We start from the raw sequence: 18,784 nt of genomic DNA, 5'->3' as shown, positions 1-18,784 counted from the left end.
TGTACCTGGAAAGGTCATGATGGGAGGGAGGAATCCCTCTAAAAAGAAGAAATCTGTAGGCATCTCTGTTTCCTCTGCTTCATGTTGGGTCACCTGCTTCTCTGCTGTTCATTATTAAGTGGCATCATATTGGTGTACAAAATGTGACAGAGACTCCTGGGCTACCCGAGTTACCAGGCAATAACCTGTCCTGGCTATTCCTGCCCATCACCTGCCAGACCTGTGCTTGCAAGATTGAAATTCCCTGCTGAGAACCGAATCCTGCCCTTCACCTCCATCCACAGCCCCATCTGCCTGCTGTGCTGGGCTCTGGAATGGCTCTTCAAAAGCAAAGAGCCAAGAAATGTGCCCGTGACAGATTCCTCATTAGGATGTGGAGGAGCGTGACTAAACAGCAACCCTGATTAGGGAGTGTCCCTCTCGCTGGGAGCAGCAGGAACCGCCAGGCTTCCCAAGCGGAGTCACAGCTTCCCGGCAGAGCTGGGAGCTCTGTGGGTGCCAGAGCTTCAGCCCTGGCAATGCCCAGCAAACTGGTTTGGCTGTTAGTACCTTCTTGTGATAACTCTGGCAGGGGGAATTCAGAAGCTGAGCAGCTCTGTCACATTCCTTTGACAGGATGAGGATAGTGGGGGTAGGGATAGACTGGAAAAAATCGCCTCTGCAAGCAGCAGCCTGGTGAAGGAGAGGATGGGAACACAAACAGGGTTCTTTTGTGCACAGAAAGCAACACCAAACCAAGGTAAGAATGGTGAAAAGGTTCCTCTGATGCAGGACTGAATAAGACCCCTGGATCTCAGCCCTGCAAGGCTCAGGCACAGTCGTGCTGGTCAGGCTCATCGCTGCTCCACAAGCATCTGCATCAGACTGGGGCCAAGACCACAGAAAGCTGTGATCCCTCTCTCATCCCAAGGGGCACCAGGGTGAAATGGAAGAGGCAGAACATGTCCAGCACCTCCAGTGCTACCAAACCCAGGCTCAGAGCTGTGGTGGTAACAGCTGGTGCTGGGAGGAAAAAGAATCAGGCAAGGCTGCTGTGGGAGGAGAGCACTGGAGAGCAGGTCCTGCTACTACAATGCACTGCACAGACGGGTCACAGTGAGTGCAGGACAGGCTCCAACACACTGCTCACCCCGGGGCCATAGGGATCCTTGGAGGGGCTGTTCTCCCCCCACAAACATGTTCTGATGGAAGGGCTGCTGCAGAAGTGCTGCAAAGTGAGAGGTTTTCATGTAGGGAGGCAGGGAAAGGAGGTGCTTGAGGGGAAGAGGCAAACAAAGACGATACACACTCAACATTATTTTCCACTCCTCGGCTAAGGTTTAGCTTGCAAAGCCATCCCGAGCCACAAAACACCTCCTAGCCCCTTACACTGATTATCCTGAACACCTTAATAGGCCACTCAGTAAAAATTACCCACTGCAGGTGAGAAGGTGAAGAGCATTACAGCAAATTGCCCTCAGTGACATGCCAAAGTGCCGGGCTCCGCGCCTCCAGGAGTGGAGCAGCAGCTCCCTCCCCGCTGACATGTTAAACCCAGCTGGAGCCAAGCCGTGTGTGCCAAGGCTTTTAGCCCTGAGCCCAGGGGTGACTGCAGAATGGTGAAACACAGCACCCTCCCCCTCTCCCAGCAGCATGATCCATGCAGGAGGCTGTGAGCTTGGAAAGACTGCCAGCCAGCAACACTACACCCCAGGCAGAAAATGCAGTCTATGCAAGGAATTCAGCCTTCTGAAAGGGGCTCACTGCTCTCTCCCACAGCGCTTTGCCCCCAGACTCTGTGTACTCGTCCTCTTTGTACCTTCTGTAATTATTAGTAGGTGTTTCCAAGATGGGGGCGGCTTCAGCCCCGATTGAGATCACATACACCACCCAGATCACCCATCCCTGAGCCACTCACCTCTGAACAGACCGTGGGTGGAAGGGGGACATGCACAGAAAGCCATGGGAGTGATTTGCCAGGGCCCCAGGGCAGAGCCAGCACAGGCTCGGCCTGAGGGGCCACAGGGAGGCACAGGATTGCTCCTGCTCTCCACAGGCACCAGCTCCCCATCTACTCAAAGCAGCACATCCACGGATGGTCCAGAGCCTGTGCATTCACCCTGCCCAGCCTGGCTCTGCCTACAGTCATCAGCCTTCACTCACCTATGCACCTAATCCACACAATAAATAGGATAAAATCCATAAAATAAATCCTTAAAGTAAGAGCAAATCCCAGCCTGCTGTTCCTCAAATCCCAGACACACCGTGCACCGCAGAGGAGACATGCTGTGCGTGTGGAGTGAGGATCATGAGAGCCCATGTGGGTTGATTCCTGCTTTAGCCTGTCCTCCAGGTGCAGGAACACTCCAAACCTCTCCTGAGCTCGCTGCCAGCAGCCACAGGCGCTGCCCGTTCCCTCCAGGCACAGCAAACGTCTTCATCTGACAGTCACAATTACTGTAATTTTCTACAACCTCCCTTTGCACAAAATGTTTAAACTAAATTAAAAGCTTTAACAAATCTCCACCAATGTAGTTATTAACAGGTAGAAAGCTACACCTTCCCACAGCTACAACAACGCCCCTGGTATTTCCATGTGGGAACACTCAGGGATCTGAGAAACCCACAAACCTGATTCATCAGCCTGAGCAGCTGCTCATTTAACAGACACACTCACACCACGTTCCTCACAGTCTTTTGCTCCTCCTCATTTGCCACAGCCACCACTGCCACAAGGTGTGGATGGGGACTGTGGCACAGATCTCTCTTGGTGGCACACAGAGTGCCAGGGAACACTGGGCACTTCTGAGCCACGTGTTTATCCAGCAAAATGCAAACAAACTGAACTCCTGGGCCACCGTGGAAGGATGGAAGTCATCACAGTGCCACAGCCTGCACACACCATGCAACCTTCATCACTCCAGCCTGACTGCTCCAAAGAGCCTCTTCCAGCTCCAGGCTCACTGCTGCCTGGAGCGTCCCCTCCCTCCACCTGGAAGCTGGTAGCCCTTACACAGAGGTGCCAGAGCTGCTCTGGGGCTGCCAGGGAGGAGAAGGGGACTCCCTGAAACATGGCAGACACACTAACAGCACCAAAGCAGTGCAGAGAAAGGCGGGTATTGTGAACCCCTCCTACCTGTCACTGCAAGACTCGGTGACACACAGAGTGACCCACATCCCCACATGGGATCCCCATCCCAGGGAAGGAAAGGCCCTGCAGGCCAGAAGGACAAGCTGATGGCAGGAATAACACATCCCACCTGCTGAACAGGTTTTCTTCTACTGCCCTGTCCTGATCAGCAGCGCCCAGGGCAATCAGCACAAAGAATAACTCCATCCACGAGCAAACAGCTTTGGAGAGCCCCTGTTCAGTGGCAGTGGAAAATCCCAGGCCTTTACAATCCTCACCTGCTCCAGCTGAATGCTCACGGAGCAAGGGCTCCTGCCCAGCCCACGGAACAAATCGAAGCAGAGATGCATTTCATTAATCAATCCCCTCACTGCTCTCTGCTCAGCAGTGGGTATTATGGTATGTCAGGTGCATGTGTGTGCCACGGAGGCAGCACTTTCCCTGTGCAGATGGTAACAAAATGAGACACATGAGTACACACAAGGAAAGAGTTCACCTGAAGTTCCCCGTTTCTGGGAGAAACTCAGAATTAGATGGAAAGAGGCATCACCTGTGTAGGCTCCTCTGGAAAAATCCAGGGGGAGGGAAGGGCAATTTAAATCAGTCTCCTGGTTTTGAGGTGTCTCTACTGTTCATGAGAAATCAAACACCAAACCCAGGACCACAAGAGAGACACAAATCATTGCAACCAGGCAAGAGGCACAGTGCAAACTTCAACACAAATCACTCCCAAAAGGGAATATATCCTAATTGTGGCTGTCTGGAACTGGGGCAGGAGCAGCTGAATAAATCCTCCTGAACTCCTGACAGTTTTTCTACTCCAGGACTCCAACCTCCCCAGAAAATACCTCCATGCAGGATCCCTGACTCCATCCCCACAGCCCTCAGGGTCCTTTCACTTAACAAAATGCTGGAACCAGCTATTTACCTGGCACCACAAATCACAGAAAGGAGAGAACAGGAGGGACGGGTGACCAGCAATCTGTGGCTGCTGCATGCTAAACATTTTCTGAGCAGAAAAGCAGGACATGTTGCAAAGGTAAAAGACTTTCCCCTGATCGGGCAAAGCTTCACCAACAATGCTGGTTTCTACAGCAAAGCACTCACAGCCTGAAACACCCACTTGGCCAAACCTGGACAGCCCTGCCTGGGCTACCGGAGGCTGAAAACATCCCAGTGTAGAGAGGGTGTCAGAACATCCACTCTGCATCTTCACCCACCACAGCTCTGATCAAGTACCCTGATGGTGTCCTGTGCACTTGCATTCAGCAATGTTTCCATAAGTCACTGTACTAGAGAGAAGTGTTGCTGTATCTGCATTATTTTCTAACCTCACCTGTTTTGTACATCAAGGAATCGTTTATTGGCACTCACAGTCTTAAAATAGCTCCAGGAACCACCCCTGAACACAAAAGAATTTTATTCTTGAACGCTGTGCAAAGATTCAGTGGTTCAGACTTTGGAATGTCCTTCTCAGAGATCCAAACAGAAACCACCTGGAAGAGCCCTTTCTCTCATCTCCTCCATTACCACGAGATATTCACTTCACAAGCTGTCACAGCCAGACCCCCCCAGTCACCTGGTGCTGCCCTCAGGGCTGTGAAGTTCTCTGCAAAAGCAAGCCCTGCCTATTGGAGAGTGAGGAGGGTCCTGTTTTTAACTCATGGCTGATGGCACTTACCTGGGAGAGTTACACAGGATGCTCACAGTGGGATAACAGGAAGTCAATGCTGCTTATTTGTGGACTATCCCTAATCTCCTATATATCATTAATAGAACTTGACTTCATAGACACTTTATCTCAAACTCTCAGGGAGGCAGGTGCTCTGTATAAATACCAGGAGGGGAAGGAAGATCAACAAAAAGTCAGAACACTTACTTGAAAACCTGACTGCAGCTGTCTGACTGGTGACAGTCCCTAGGGAGCTGTGAGACACGCAGGAGTAATTCCCCTCAGCACCGGGATTTTTACTGTCCTTTGCCACAGCCTGGGATGAGATGAAGAGTGATCCATTCGGAAGCACGTGGAGATGTTCCTGCTCCACTAATGGAAACCCATTCTTCTTCCATGTGATGTTGATCACTTGCTCGGCAGGGGTCAGGTTACAGTCCAAAACCACTACTTGGTTTGGCTCCAGTATCACCTTTGCAGGACCAGCACTACAGCTCAGGTCCAGAGAATCCCCTTCCAACAGGCTCCCTGCAAAGAGAAGACAGTGTTGCAGAAGGGTTTGCTTTCCTTGGTTAATCACATCCCAGTTTTACACAGCAAAGGAAGCGTGGCTGGGGACACCAGGTGAAATCGAGCCCTGTGAGGTGGCCAGCACCTCCCATGACACTTGCACACTGCATTCTCCATCACACACCCCTGTGGCTGCACAACCTGCACCATTTCTGCCACCCTCCACTGGGTCCAGTAGCCACCCCTCCTATCCACACTTGCTTTTTCCAGGCTAGATTCAAGCAGAAAACAGCTGGAATACGGTGAAGTGACGGCAACAGCAAGAGCAAGCACAGAAGATGCAGTAAGGGCCCAACCTGCCATGGCTGCCCATGACAAGCAAAGGCTCCCCCCTCACCTGCACACCAGAGCCTCCTCCAAGGCTGATCAACCCCCACAGGACAACTAAGTTGCACAGGTATCCAAACCCAGCATGGCATCCCCATAACAGTGACCACAACTTGGTTGGAGCAGGTCCCCCTCTCAGTGGCAGTAAGAGCTCAAGTCCAGCTGGGAATCCATTAAGACAGCAAACTCCCACTGACTTTCATGGACTGGGAAACTCGTTTCAAAGCAAAGACAACAAAAGAATGGCTAAAAACATGACCTGCTGTCTCTGAGCATTTTACCCCTTATAGGTGAAGCCAGAATGAGAATGGACGGGTGCATTTTCCCCACTGGAAAAGGACATTCCAGTTGCTAGCAGACAGTACCCAGCACGTGCCCTTAGGCAACCTTCCTGCTGCAGCCTGAGGCCGGAGCAGTGACCAGCAGCAAGCTCAGCTGAGCAGATCTTGGTCTGGCCAACTTCCAAACCCACGTACTCGAGGGGAGCTCCACCTCTGAAACAATGCTCAGCATTTCCTAAAAGAATATTGCCATTAATAAAATGCATTTGCCGTTAGAGTCCTCCAGAGACACTAAGTCAATGTTAGCTGGCAGCGCTGCTTCCACACACCAGCAATTTCAATCTCTGCTGTGCTCAAACCATCACCATCCACTCTTTTTATGGCTCTGCTCCAAATTATTTTGTCACTGCTCCAATCAGAAATGTTTCCTGCCTCTATAACAAGTTTATCAACACTGGATATGAACCACATGGCTCCCTGCCCGTCTCCTATCGCAGAAGGCTACAGATTAATTTTATAGGAATTCAAACACCCTATTAAACCTGCTACTACCTACTGCTGATAAAAGGGCTGCACTTTAAAAGAGTGTGTGTTAAGCATGCAATTAGGGGCAATGACACGCAAAATTACACGTGCAGGGAGATGGAATTATTTCAAGGCGTGTGCCAGGAACCGCAGGTGCCCCTGGAAGGAAGGGTTCAACCCTGCCCACGTGCGGGGCCGATTCGGTGCCCATGGGATGGGAACTTGTCAGGTTTGTCATCGCTGCTGGGTGGTAGAACGACCACCAAGAGTTGGACTTGGCCAGTTCTGTCCCTTCAGCGATGAGGAGGCTCCACAAGTCCCTACTTGCCTGCTGGCTGTTGATTGCCATCATTATGGGAGAGAACAGACCCCGTTCCAAGCACTGTCACCTTCACTAGCTCATCCAGGGGGCAATCTCCCAGTTCCCAAAGCCAAACTCCAGCAGGATGCAGAGATGCCCATGTCACAGTCAGCACAACAACCAGGTGCTGTACTCCAGGACAAAGGGGCAGCCACTGCCAACACAGAGCTGCCTGCAAGTCCCTGGATTTAGGGTTTTCCTGCATGGATGCTTCCACCGTACTGCTGACTCACACTGTGTGGGAAGAAGGCACAGCCAGAAGCAGCAGCCACTGAGCTCCCCACATGCACACACCACAATGTAATTTCTGGATTTGTCAGCCAGCACAGCCCTGGCAGGTCCAGGCCACTACACAGGGACTGCCACCAAACCCCTCCTTGTAAGGGCAGTTCTGCCCACTCATTCTCCTGGAGCAGATTAGTCCTCTGAGGATCACAGGAAGCTACAGAACTCACTCAGTGGCTCCACAGGAGGGTAGAAGCAAGGGAACACGAACCTGAAAGGCTGCTCCAAAGGTACTGGAAAGACATTGCCCCTGGAAGCCTTCCCTCCAAGACAGCCAGCACCAAAACACTGTATGAAATAGGGAGAAATCAAGCCCCCCAAATACCTGTGCAGGTGACAAGGCCAAACACAGGGGAGGGTTAACAGTCTGTGGCCAGGGAGAACTCAGCTGAGCTAAGGACAGGAGGCAGCTCAAATGCTGTCATGAGAACTCCCATCCACGTGAGAACCCTCATCCCTGGAGAAGCAACGATCCAGACATTTCTCCAAAATCCTCATTCTTTGCCTTCCCTTACATTTGTTGTCCTTAGAAGCTCCTGTTCATCGCTTGGGGAACAGCCCATATATCTGTCCCATTTTCTACTTTCTTCAGACAGCAATTAGAATGGCATTTTGCTGGAAACATTCCTCCTCTTCCAAAGGTGAAGCACAAGGGGACAGCTGGCTGGCTCAGGCAGCCAGGAATAGAGCAGGGATCTGCAGTGCAGCTTCCCATGGTAATAAGCAATTATCAGCCTCTCAAACTTCAATTCCTTAAAAAATCCACTCAACCTGCTTGCAGCAGAGTAAGAACAAACAGCTCCATACTTTCCATCACAGCAAGAAGTAGTATTTGCTTTTCAAAAACAAGTGGTGAAGTTTCTATATCCCCAAATCACCCAGCTCTTTTCCACAAAGTCAAAACCTACCTGGATCCAAGTGTCTGGTTGGTTGGTCAAACACATGTGACAGCCCACTGTTATTTGTTATTTAGCACAGCCTGGGAAGGCCTCCTGCCAGGCAAATGAAGTTTCCAATCCAACATCAGGCTGCTCTGACCTGTCCCAAATCATCCAGCCCTCCTTCCTGCCCTTTTAGCCCCAAAATACTGCAGTTTTGGGGGACAGGCCATTTGAACATACAGAGGTTGAGCAGCAGGGTCCAGGACCCAAACTGGGCATTGCAAAAAGCCCCACTATGAGTCTTGTCCTAAGATGTTCAAAGAACTGCATAAACACCCCCTGATTAAGGAAAAAATACCTTCCAGGCACTGGAAACGTAGGAGGAGGTCTGGTTCAAAACACCACACTAAATTAGCAAGCCTGACAATGAGATAAAAGCTCCTTCAAGGGAAAGGATCAGAAGAGAGTAAAATTAGTCCAAGTGAGATCAAAGACAAATGAAATCAGGAATGTTAAGTGCTTACAGAAGCTCCTGACTATTTCCAACCTCCATTCCTCACCCTGTAGTGACAGGAATGGGCAGGGCCCTGCTAAAGCACAGAGCCACGTGCTCGTGTAGCCTCCTGCTCACCTTCACCCTCTGCCCTGCCCGAGGTGATGCTGTGATGAACAGAGTCAAGGGGGGCTTCCAGGGCAGGAGCCAGGAGGGCTTTTCACACATCAGTCTCAGGCAGGTGTTCCAGCTACAGACCTGGGCTTTGGAGCCAGAGAGCTCTTTACTTTTGACTCCTCCAGAAAGTAGGTTCAACTGTTGAGCTATTCCAAGGTGGACAGGAATGGCTTTGAGATTATAAATCATGTAAAAGTACACACTTACACATAGATACACACAACATACATGTGCATTCACACACAGAGTTCTGGAGGAATGCAGATGTATTCAAACACAGAGCATGCCCTGGAACAGAGGGTCTTTGATGCAGCAAGTTAAAAGCATTTTGTTCCCATGAGAACTATATTTTCTGACCCAGGCTCTGCAGGGGTTTTTTACTCTCCCCCATGTTGCAAACCCCTAGGCTATAATGTGCATAAAAACAGCCCAGGAGAAAAATGTTCTTTTTCTTCCATCTATTTCCTCACTTCCATCAGCCATCCATCCACCTCCAGCGTCCAGGCCCAGTGAAGTAAATTAAAAAGTCTCCTGTTGAGTGGCATAAAAAAACAGGGCGTTTCAAATGAACAAAGGTCGTCAAATCTTCAAGGCACAAAGCTGTCCTCTGCCCTCCGTGGGAGCACAGCCCCTGCCAGCCTGATTTCAGAGCCAAGGCAGGCATCTGAAAACCCGCATTAAACCAGCCAACATCCCTTCCCGAATCACACATCTCAGCATACAGCCAAACCCCACTCCTGTCACCTCCTCTCCTCAGCATCAAAGGGAGGCAGGAATAGCCAAACTTACCACTGAGCAAAGGGGAAAAAGAACGGATTCTGTTGGGTTTGCAATTTCAAATCTGTAACTAAGCAGGTGAAGTGTGAGCGAGAAACACAGCGAGGTCCGACAGATCCCTGACAATGCAATTACTTGGGCAGAGGTGAGACCCTCACAGCAGTGCTATGCACATCCAGGACATGCAATACTCCAAGCCCATGGAGGTGGGAGCTTTCTCTCCATGGTTAAGAACAGCACAAACTCCCACTTGTCTCCTTGCACACAGGGCTATTCTCCTTCCCTGAGGTTTAACCACTTAAATCAAGGTGGAAAAATCCAGACAAGGGAGATGCTTGTTCTGGTGAAATTTTGGCTATCGGCAGTAAACATGTCCTTGAGCTCTGCTACACAGCATGAGCAAATAAAAGGTTACTGTTCAACAGGAGACAAATGGCTTTGTGCAGAGGAGAACGAGTTGTGGTTTAGTAATTACTGTAAAAACAAAACATACAGGCATAAACCCAAAGGGATGTGATTCTGTGCACTGGCATATCTGTACTTCTGTGTTTTTGGACAGCACCTGGCAGAGCTGGAATCACCTGACCCACAGTCCCTGAGTAAGGTCTCTAAGGCAGACAGAAAGGCAGTATTTGGTTGAGATGTCCTATCTTCTCTTGAACAAACTCGCCGAGCTGGGGGAAGTCAAAGAGGTTTAGGCACACACAAGATCCCAAGGCATAACCACTCCTAGAACCCCAGCCCATTCCTACAACCCCCACTCAGTAATTCCAAGGCTCAGACCTTCACTTCAAGGCAGGGGAGGCCCATCTTTAGCACAGCTGAGTGAGGCCCAGGGAGCAGCTCAAGGACATGCAGCCCAAAGCAGCCAAGGCACTGACAGCTTCCAGTGCCTTCCCACGAAACCCCCTCCAACACTTCCAGCCCAAAACAAAGAGAGCTGCACAGAGCCAGACAGGACCCATTACAGCACAGGCCTTGGGAGATTAATACTTCACAGGGAGCAAAGTACAAGGGTTTCTAATCTGACACACTTCCAGAGCTGACATCACTTCTAGTTCTTGGCAGCCAGAGACTTTCCTGGGGAGCTGCTGTTGTGCTGCAGGTCCCACAGCCTGGAGCCTGGCCAGCATGTTTCCTATTCCACACACATCTGGCACTTTGGAACTGGCTTGTGCACCTTGCAGAGCTCCAGCCAAAGAAAACCTTCCCAGGAACAAGGAAAGTGGCTCAGGCAAGGCGAGCAGAGCACTCGGCCGTCGTGTGTGTTCTGTGGGAGATCAGGCAGCGAGAGGAAAGGGCTCCTCTCTCTCCTCCACATCCCACAGGAGGTGGCAGGAATTCAAACTGCATTTGAGCCTCTGCACTGTCGCCTGCCTTAATTTATGTATTTATTTTGGATGTTGAACCCGTGGAACTCAACAGCACAATTAATCTTATTTAATTGGGAGTGAACAGCACCGAAGAAAAGTGAAGTTACTACTTCCAAAGGGTTTTCCTACCTCTCAGCAAGCCAACTACTGTGCCATTGTTCTGCTTAATGCAACCTTCTGCCGATGCTCTTCAGACACTCTTAGAGCTGTAGAAAATCTTTACATTCCCATTGTCTAATTCAAAGAGCGACTATACTTCAGTGTGTCCCCATTAAAGCAACACAAAGCCCTCTTTCTTCTTGGAAACTTTATGCATTGACAATTACAAGTCAATAGCTTGGTCTCAGTCTGTTTTTAGGGCAATTGCACTTCGCAAGTGGTGACCCAGAAAGAAATCTGGACGGAGGTCTCAACAGAGTCTGCGTGCTGGGAGCTCAGCAACATCAGCCCTGAGAGCAGAGCCAGAGGAGCTCTGGGTTTGGAGCACCCTACTCCCATGATCTCTGCAGAATGGGAGGCTGAAAGAGGAGCTGGGCACCTAAATCCGCTCATGCATCACTTCTTCAGCCTCCCCATGGCACAGTAAAAGAGAAAACATTCTTCCACTCAGCCATAACAAGGCCTGTGAGACGGAAGGGTCAAGATCCTTACATTCCCTTCCCAATGACCAGATGTTACTGGAACTTTCCACCTTGTAATGGCAACACAAACAAGAAAGTTACACCTGCACCGCCCATTTAGCCTCTCTGGAACAGAAGGCTCCTAAAAGCTATATCCAGAGCTGCTGGAAAGACCATTTTATTAACACTTGATATCCAGCCACAGCAGAGCAGTGCTCACCAGTGGGAATTCAGCCTTATCCTAATTCTGCATATAAGCAACCTAGATGGTTTATTTAATAATGCATCATCTCCCACTGCTGCAGGAGTATTTATCCAGCTGGCAGCCAGGGACACTCAGATCATCCCCTGTCACTAAGCTGATCCCAGCCTTTCAGGAGCAGCTGGGTGCCAGCCCAGCACTGCAGGCAGCAGGAGACAGCACACGGAGAGTGTCACCATCCCCACGTCAGGGGGCCGGGCATGAGGCCATGCTAGGAGCAGTCCCCTCACACCCTGCACAGATCCTGCTGCAGGTCATGGTGTGCAGTGTCCTGGTCACTCCCCAGCTCGGGTTTGTCCTGGCACACACTGGTACCCAGGATGAGCACTGGTAGGGCAAAGTGGAGCATCTCCCTGAAGAACGATGCTGGGCAAGAGCCTCTGGGCTTTGCCCTCTTCAAACCCCCAGTTAAAAACAAGAGAGCAGAAGGGATGGCATGGAAGAAACATTATCTGAAACACAAGCAATGCTGCATTGCTGTTTATAGGTCATACCTGTAAAGAATGATATCATCTAAAGCTGTAATTACAGTAAAGATGTGCTGGTTTAGGCTGGGATTGAGTTCATTTTCTTCACATAGGTAAGTGAATATCTTTGTGTATAAATATAACATATATCAAGGAAAATATCACGGAAATAAAACAGCTGAAAACGTCCCCATCCTAAGTGGTTTTAAAGGTGCTCCCAATGCTGAAGTCAACTGCAGCTGTTCATTTCAGCCACCCAAGACTATCAAAGCTACCAACCCATGGCTCGTGTAACCCTGGAAACTCCAACCTAATAAAGTATCAACTGATTTCTAGAAAGGACTAAATGCTCTCATGCTTCTATAGAAGCATCAGGTTTGCCCAAATATCTGGGTGATGCCTTGCAGACAGGGACAAACACCACACCAGCTCTCAAAATTGAGCTCATTCTCATTGAGATGTGTGTTATTCTGACATATCCCCTGCAAACAAATGGTCCAGAAAGATGAAACAAATCAATAGCAGTAATAATTTATTCATCATGTTGAATTGTCAATGGCAATTATAATGGTAAAGTGCTTGACTTTCACAAAGGTTAAGCCTTTGTATTTCTCCTCTCTGACCCCAGAAAGGTTTCTGAAGGCAGATAAGTCTAGAACAGGCTGAAATCTAGATTTGCTGAACTCAGCCTTTTTCAGGTCTTCTCCCCAGAGTGCCTCACAGTGCTGACAGCAGAACAGGGAGGGCTGTCCCCGTGTACAGGACTATCAGTGTAAGCCTCTCTTGCACTGAAGGATGATTATTAAAGTGCCAAAGTGACTTAAACACTAAAATCACTGAAAGCCTCTTCACAACCCCCACACTGCCCGAGGCAGGGAGGACTGAGCTGTTCCTGTGCCTTTCCCACCTGCTCCACACCAAGCACACCACACACCAACCTTGAGGCTTCGCTCTATAAACAAACATCTCCAAGGCAGCCTCCACCTCCTGGCTCTCGTCCTTCCCTTCTCAAAAATTCAGTGAGGAACAGCTGAGACAATCCCTGCAGAAGCTGCTGCAGGCACGGGATGTGTGGGGAACTCAGGACAGAGCCCTGGGTTTGCATCCGGAGATTTACAGTGTGGAGGCACATTAAAATTACAAGCTTGAACAAGCACACTGGAACAATAACACATCAGAGTCCTGTAATTGGGCCCTGAAATACACTTAGTGAAAAATACAGACCAGCTGCAATGTTGGAAATGCTCCTAATGCAATCCAAGGTAATTACTGGTAACAGACCATCAAACAAGTGCATTAATATGCTCTGATCAGAGAGAGAATCAGATGGACAGTCTGGCACAGCAGCTTGTACCTGCAAATTATGTAAATGATTTGAAAGAGCAAAGCCCCAAAGCCCTAGAAACACTAACTCTAATGAAAGTTATTAAATGCTATTTTTGTTATCTGCTGGTGTTAACATCAGAAGGCCCATTTGCTGCAGTGACTGTAATTGTGCTGCTGAGCACTGGTCCGAGCTGAATAAGCCTGAGATTTGCTGGTTTAAAGGACCACATCAGGCTAAAATGACTGCCTTAGATTTGCATGATTTCACGGAAAACATTTAAACACATAACGACTTCCTGCATTTTTCACTGATGTTGGAAAGGAAACCCAGTCATTTTGCTTTTGTGAGATGCACAAGTTCCTGATTTTACTTCATCACACACACATTTGATCTGCAAACAACACAGAGGAGTCTGAAACAAGATCTGTTATGTTACCTATTTTTACACTTCAACTATTTCAGTTTAGCATATTTTTAGGATATACTTTCATCTCTCCACGCCTGAGAAAACTAAAAGTATGCAGTATGATACAAGCTCCAGTATTATCCCTCTTGAGAATAGTCACTTAACCAGAAACCAATATTGCCAAATAAAATACACAAAGATCCTTCACCTGTGGGCTACAGTTAAAACTCTAAGTGTATTTTGTAGCTCTTTTCCCCTGGGTTAATGGCTTTGCATATTCCAAAGATACAAATATAAATACATTAAATTGAAAAATGTTCAGTTCCAACAGTGAATATTTTATCAGTCAAGATCTCACCACTCTAAAGAAACTGAAGAAAAAAAAAGAAAAAGCATCATACCCAACTTCAAACGTTGGGAAAAGTCAATGCACGGAGGAATGCAACTGTCCCCACTGCAGGTCTGAATCCTGCAGCCAAACTTCCCAACTAAAAGTCCCATCCTCTCTACCAGACAATTCTTCACCCTTTGCAACTCAAACTTTTAGATGCAAAATATAGTGTAAAGCTCTGGAGCAAATGGACAGAGCCCACCCTGCCTCTCCCTCATTTCAAAGGCCTCCAGAAACTTGGGCTGCACTTCAACATTTCCAAAGAAACACACCACATGTGATTTTATTTTCTTTTTTTTTTTCACGCTGCAAGACAAGCACATTTCCAGCTTTAACAGAACACCCAAAGACTCATCTACTTCCAATGAGAGTCAGAGCCAGCTCCAGTGGATTCCATGGCGTGGTTCATTGTCCATCCTGCTTCCCAGCAGGTCAGGCATGTCCCATGTCACCAAGTACAGCAAGAAAGCTTGGCAGCAAAGGAAAGAGGAAGAGTGTGATATAGGGAAAGGACATGAGCTCTCTGACTCTGCCCTTGCTTGGACACACAAGGCTTGTGCTTTGAGTGCCAGGTTGGCCCAAGAGCCCTAACTCACCCACCAGGGCAATATGCAAAGGAGCAGGCGATGACAACAGCTGCTCCCATGTATTAGTTGTCCCTGTTCCCGCTCCCAGCCCTGTGCAGGACTCACTGCTCCCTTTGCAACCAGACGGACACGGTGACCGTGACTCCAGGCAGCGGGAAAAACACTTCTCCGTCACGTGTGCTTTCCCCTTCACAGGCTCCACTTCCAGTTGTCGTGCCTGTCATTAAAAGGAACTCACAACCCGCTGCTGAATGATGTGCTGCAATCAATACAAACAGCCATGAGATCCCCGAAAAAGGATGTGGAAGCACGGCCCAGCAGCGATTTTATGACCAGAGCAGACCCAACTCTCCTGAGCATTTCCACTATTTACACTGAGATCAGAAAATTAAAATGATATTTTATGCTTAATGGCTTGAACAAGACCTGTGAAGTCCTTCTCTCAGTCCCATTTACAACACAAACGCCAATGACAGAGCAGCAGATGGTCAGAAACACTCCCCTAGAATATTCAGGCGATTCAACTTGAATCTGTGCCCAAATCATTTAACTTTAATGGATTCTTTCATTAACAACCAAAGAAAGGGAATATGGTTGCCAGGACATTAAAATCACTTTTTCAATTATACTGTTATAAAATCGAACAAATTAGCTGTAATTCTTAGCTGAAGCCTAAATGGAAGCACGACTTTATGAAAGAAATGAAAATTGATTTGGATTAGTGGGCATCAAGGGCTTTTTAAAAATTAACAAGATTCTTATGACTTCATAGCATGGATGGATTAGCTGGAGGTTTCGCTGCCCTGGCTTTGCTACCTGCCAAGGCATGGCAGCTGGTTTCACAGCATTCGTTACAGCAGGTTTTAATTAGACTGAGGGGAGAGGATGCAAGGATTGAAGCTGGAAACAAAGTTCTAGAGAAGCTGGGTGGTGTCTGAATTCACCTTTTGGACCTGGCCCAGCAGGGTCTTGGCAAAAGCCAGGGAAATCAGAGCATCTGAGCTTTAGCAGGATAAGGACTACAGGCTGGAGTGTTTAGCTTGGGGTGGTCTTGCTTGAAGATCAAGGCAAAAAACTGTACTGGATGCTTCATAAACATAAAATAAAACCAAGCCCAAGATATCTGCTGTAAAGAGCATGCAACTTTAATGCAGGCTATTAAAAAAATAAAGAAAAAAAAACAACAGAAAAGAAAAACCAAAACACACCACAAAACCCCAAACCAGGTAAGGATAACAACGGGAGCAGCAGAAAGAGCAATTCATAAAGGAAGCAGGAGCTATAACACTGGGCACCAGGATGCAAGTTACCTACAACACAGAGCAAAGGGGTCACACTAGGAACAAAAATGTCCTTTATATTGTATAATATGAACTTAATGAAAGAGACCTTCACTGAACACAGCCTGCATTGATCCTACAGAGCAGGAACCCTAAGATGTACTTTAGAGAGCCATCCCCTGCCAGGGAAGGGAGTGATTTGGAACTGCTGCCAGGAAAAAAAAGAGACTGAAACCAAGCTGGAGACTTTTATACCTGCACTGGACAAAGCCTTTTTTAATTTATTTATTTTTAAAAAGGGAAAAAAAAAAAAAAAAAGGCACTGCTGGAACAATCCTGTTCTGACCCCTGTGAGCCGGACGGGATGTTCCAGCGCTCACGCTCCACCCCGAACATCCTCGGGATGATGCACTGCTGAGAGCACCTGCCAGCTGGCACCACTGGCCTCTCTGCAAGGTAAAGGCAGCAGAACATTTCTAAACCATTTTCATGAAATCTTGCAACACAAAGCACTTCAGATGACTCCCCTTTAGGAGTCAGCATTTCATATTTAGTTATTTCTGCTCTTTATTGCAACACGGTGGGTGACAATTTGCATCAGTAAAAGCTGGCTGGAAAAGTTAAATCTTTCTTTGGACAACTGTGAATATTACTGCTTTGCCATAGGCATGCTGCTTTGTCACCCTGTATCTGGCTTTCAGATATGCCACAGGGTAATGTTCTCCAATAAATCAAGAAGAGCTGTACCCTTTGAACCAAGCTTTGCATTGTAGTCACTGTGGGTCTCCGTGTGCTTGTTAGCAGGTTTTATATTTAAGAAAACGGGAGAAGACATTTTAAATCCAGAACCTTTCAAGCTCTAAGCTTCTTGAATGTCTTCAAGTTCTTTTAATGATTTAAAAATCAGGGCACTCTCTGGTTTTCTATTATAACCAATGACAAGACTTGGCCTAGTAGGGTAGCAACTATGCACACATAGCACACACAACCAAGACCTTTATCTCATCTGGGGCAGGATCTGAAAAGCCTGGAGTTGGTAAGAAAGGACACCCCCAGATTAGAGTCTCACTGACAGTGATCTTCTTGTAAGGCAAAGCAGAATGGGCTTCTCCAAACTGGTGCTTTAGGCTGAGGGTGACTTTTACTTTTGCAGCCCTGCAATGGCACAGGAGCAGGCACAGTTCAAATTAAGGTGCTTCTGCTGGATGGCAGCAAACATCAGGGTAGGAAATGGTAATTTTCAGCTAAAACCATAAGAATATCCTCACCCAAACTGCCTGAGCCAGCCAACCAGCGCAGACAAACACTATCAACTGCTCCTGTGAAATCTGGCCTCCAGGTTCACACTACTCCCAGGCAGGAGCAGGCAAAAAACTGGCACTTCTCAGAACACCAGCACCTCTGTCCATCAACTGTGATTTAAAAGTACCTACAGGGACTTCTGAATATCCATTCTGACATGTCTACGAGAAGAAGCTTATTATTATCATAATTATTAGTAACAATTATACAACTATTATATATGTTAATATATGTCAACAGAATAAGAATATTAATATATTCTCTACAGGGTATTCCACAGAATTAATGAGATCTCGTAATGAGCCTAACCTCTCTGACATCTTGCTGATCCTTATTTCTAAGGAAGCTACTAAATTCCGTGTGCATCTGCTCCAGCGGAGCCCTGGCTTGCAACTCACTTCATACCCATGGGTGCAAAGGATGTGAATGCTGATGAACGGAGGTTCGTGCCTTGCTGGGGGCAGTGATGGAAGAGGGAGACGTGCAGTTACTCCTCTTACCTTTATTATCAAGCTGGTACCCTCTACTACAGGCAGCTCTGAGCAGCCAAGCCTTAACCCAGCCCAGCTCCTGCTGCAGTGAATGCCAGCCAGTCCCCAAGAGCTCTTTGTCACTGACACATCGATTCAAGCACATCACAGCACTGTCCCTATCTCCAGACCCACCTTCTCTCCAAGACATTCAAAGTCAACTCCAGCAAGGCTGCTGCTCAGCCCTGTTTTGATTGTGGTTTTAGCTGGCATGCAGGGCTTCCCACCCTCTCACACCTTCCCAACACGCTCAGGTGTCAAGGAAAGGGAAATAAGCACTTTCCCATGCACTGGGAAAGAAACCACAGTGCAGTCCCTAAAGCCAGTGAAATCCACCCCCAGGACACTCAGAGCCAGGCACAGTGATATAACCAGGGGCACACAAGGCAACTGCTGTGTTAATTTGCATCCTATCTCTTATACAAGCTGAGATTTGGGAACAAGAGGTAACTCATTCCAGCAGCAGACCCTAAAAGCCCTAATTCTCCGGTAGTGAAGTCAGCAGTAAAATTCCCACAGACAGAGCAGAGGATTTAGCCCTTGAGAAGTCCAAAACAAAAGCAGCATCTGTGACTCACCCAGGAGACCCACAGCCACAACAGTGTAAAAATTACATTCACATGGACCTGATGCCACTCATGGAAAACAACTCTGGAGCCTTTCTGCTGGCAGACCCCATCTCTGAGCAGGCTTCTCCCCCTCTTTTGTTCTTTATAGGATATTTGCATGGAAACAAGAGACCCCTTTCTCAGCTGCTCATCTCCTCCTGCTGTCTACCCTT

The 18,784-nt window shown here is 48.1% G+C and overlaps 1 protein-coding gene across 1 annotated transcript in view; it reads right to left on the bottom strand.

Annotated features, from left to right (window-relative positions):
- The window catches only part of IGDCC4 (immunoglobulin superfamily DCC subclass member 4), an 89,251-nt gene that overhangs the window by 53,846 nt on the left and 16,621 nt on the right, over positions 1–18,784 (bottom strand). Inside the window, exon 2 of the mRNA XM_032700162.1 lies at positions 4,989–5,309. Within this exon, the coding sequence (XP_032556053.1) occupies positions 4,989–5,309 (321 nt within the window). The remainder of the gene's footprint in view (positions 1–4,988; positions 5,310–18,784) is intronic.

This window comes from Chiroxiphia lanceolata, chromosome 12 (genome assembly GCF_009829145.1).
Source record: "Chiroxiphia lanceolata isolate bChiLan1 chromosome 12, bChiLan1.pri, whole genome shotgun sequence".
Taxonomy (NCBI): domain Eukaryota; kingdom Metazoa; phylum Chordata; class Aves; order Passeriformes; family Pipridae; genus Chiroxiphia; species Chiroxiphia lanceolata.
The sequence above is the reverse complement of the archived record's forward strand: the minus strand, read 5'-3'. Positions and strand labels throughout refer to the sequence as shown.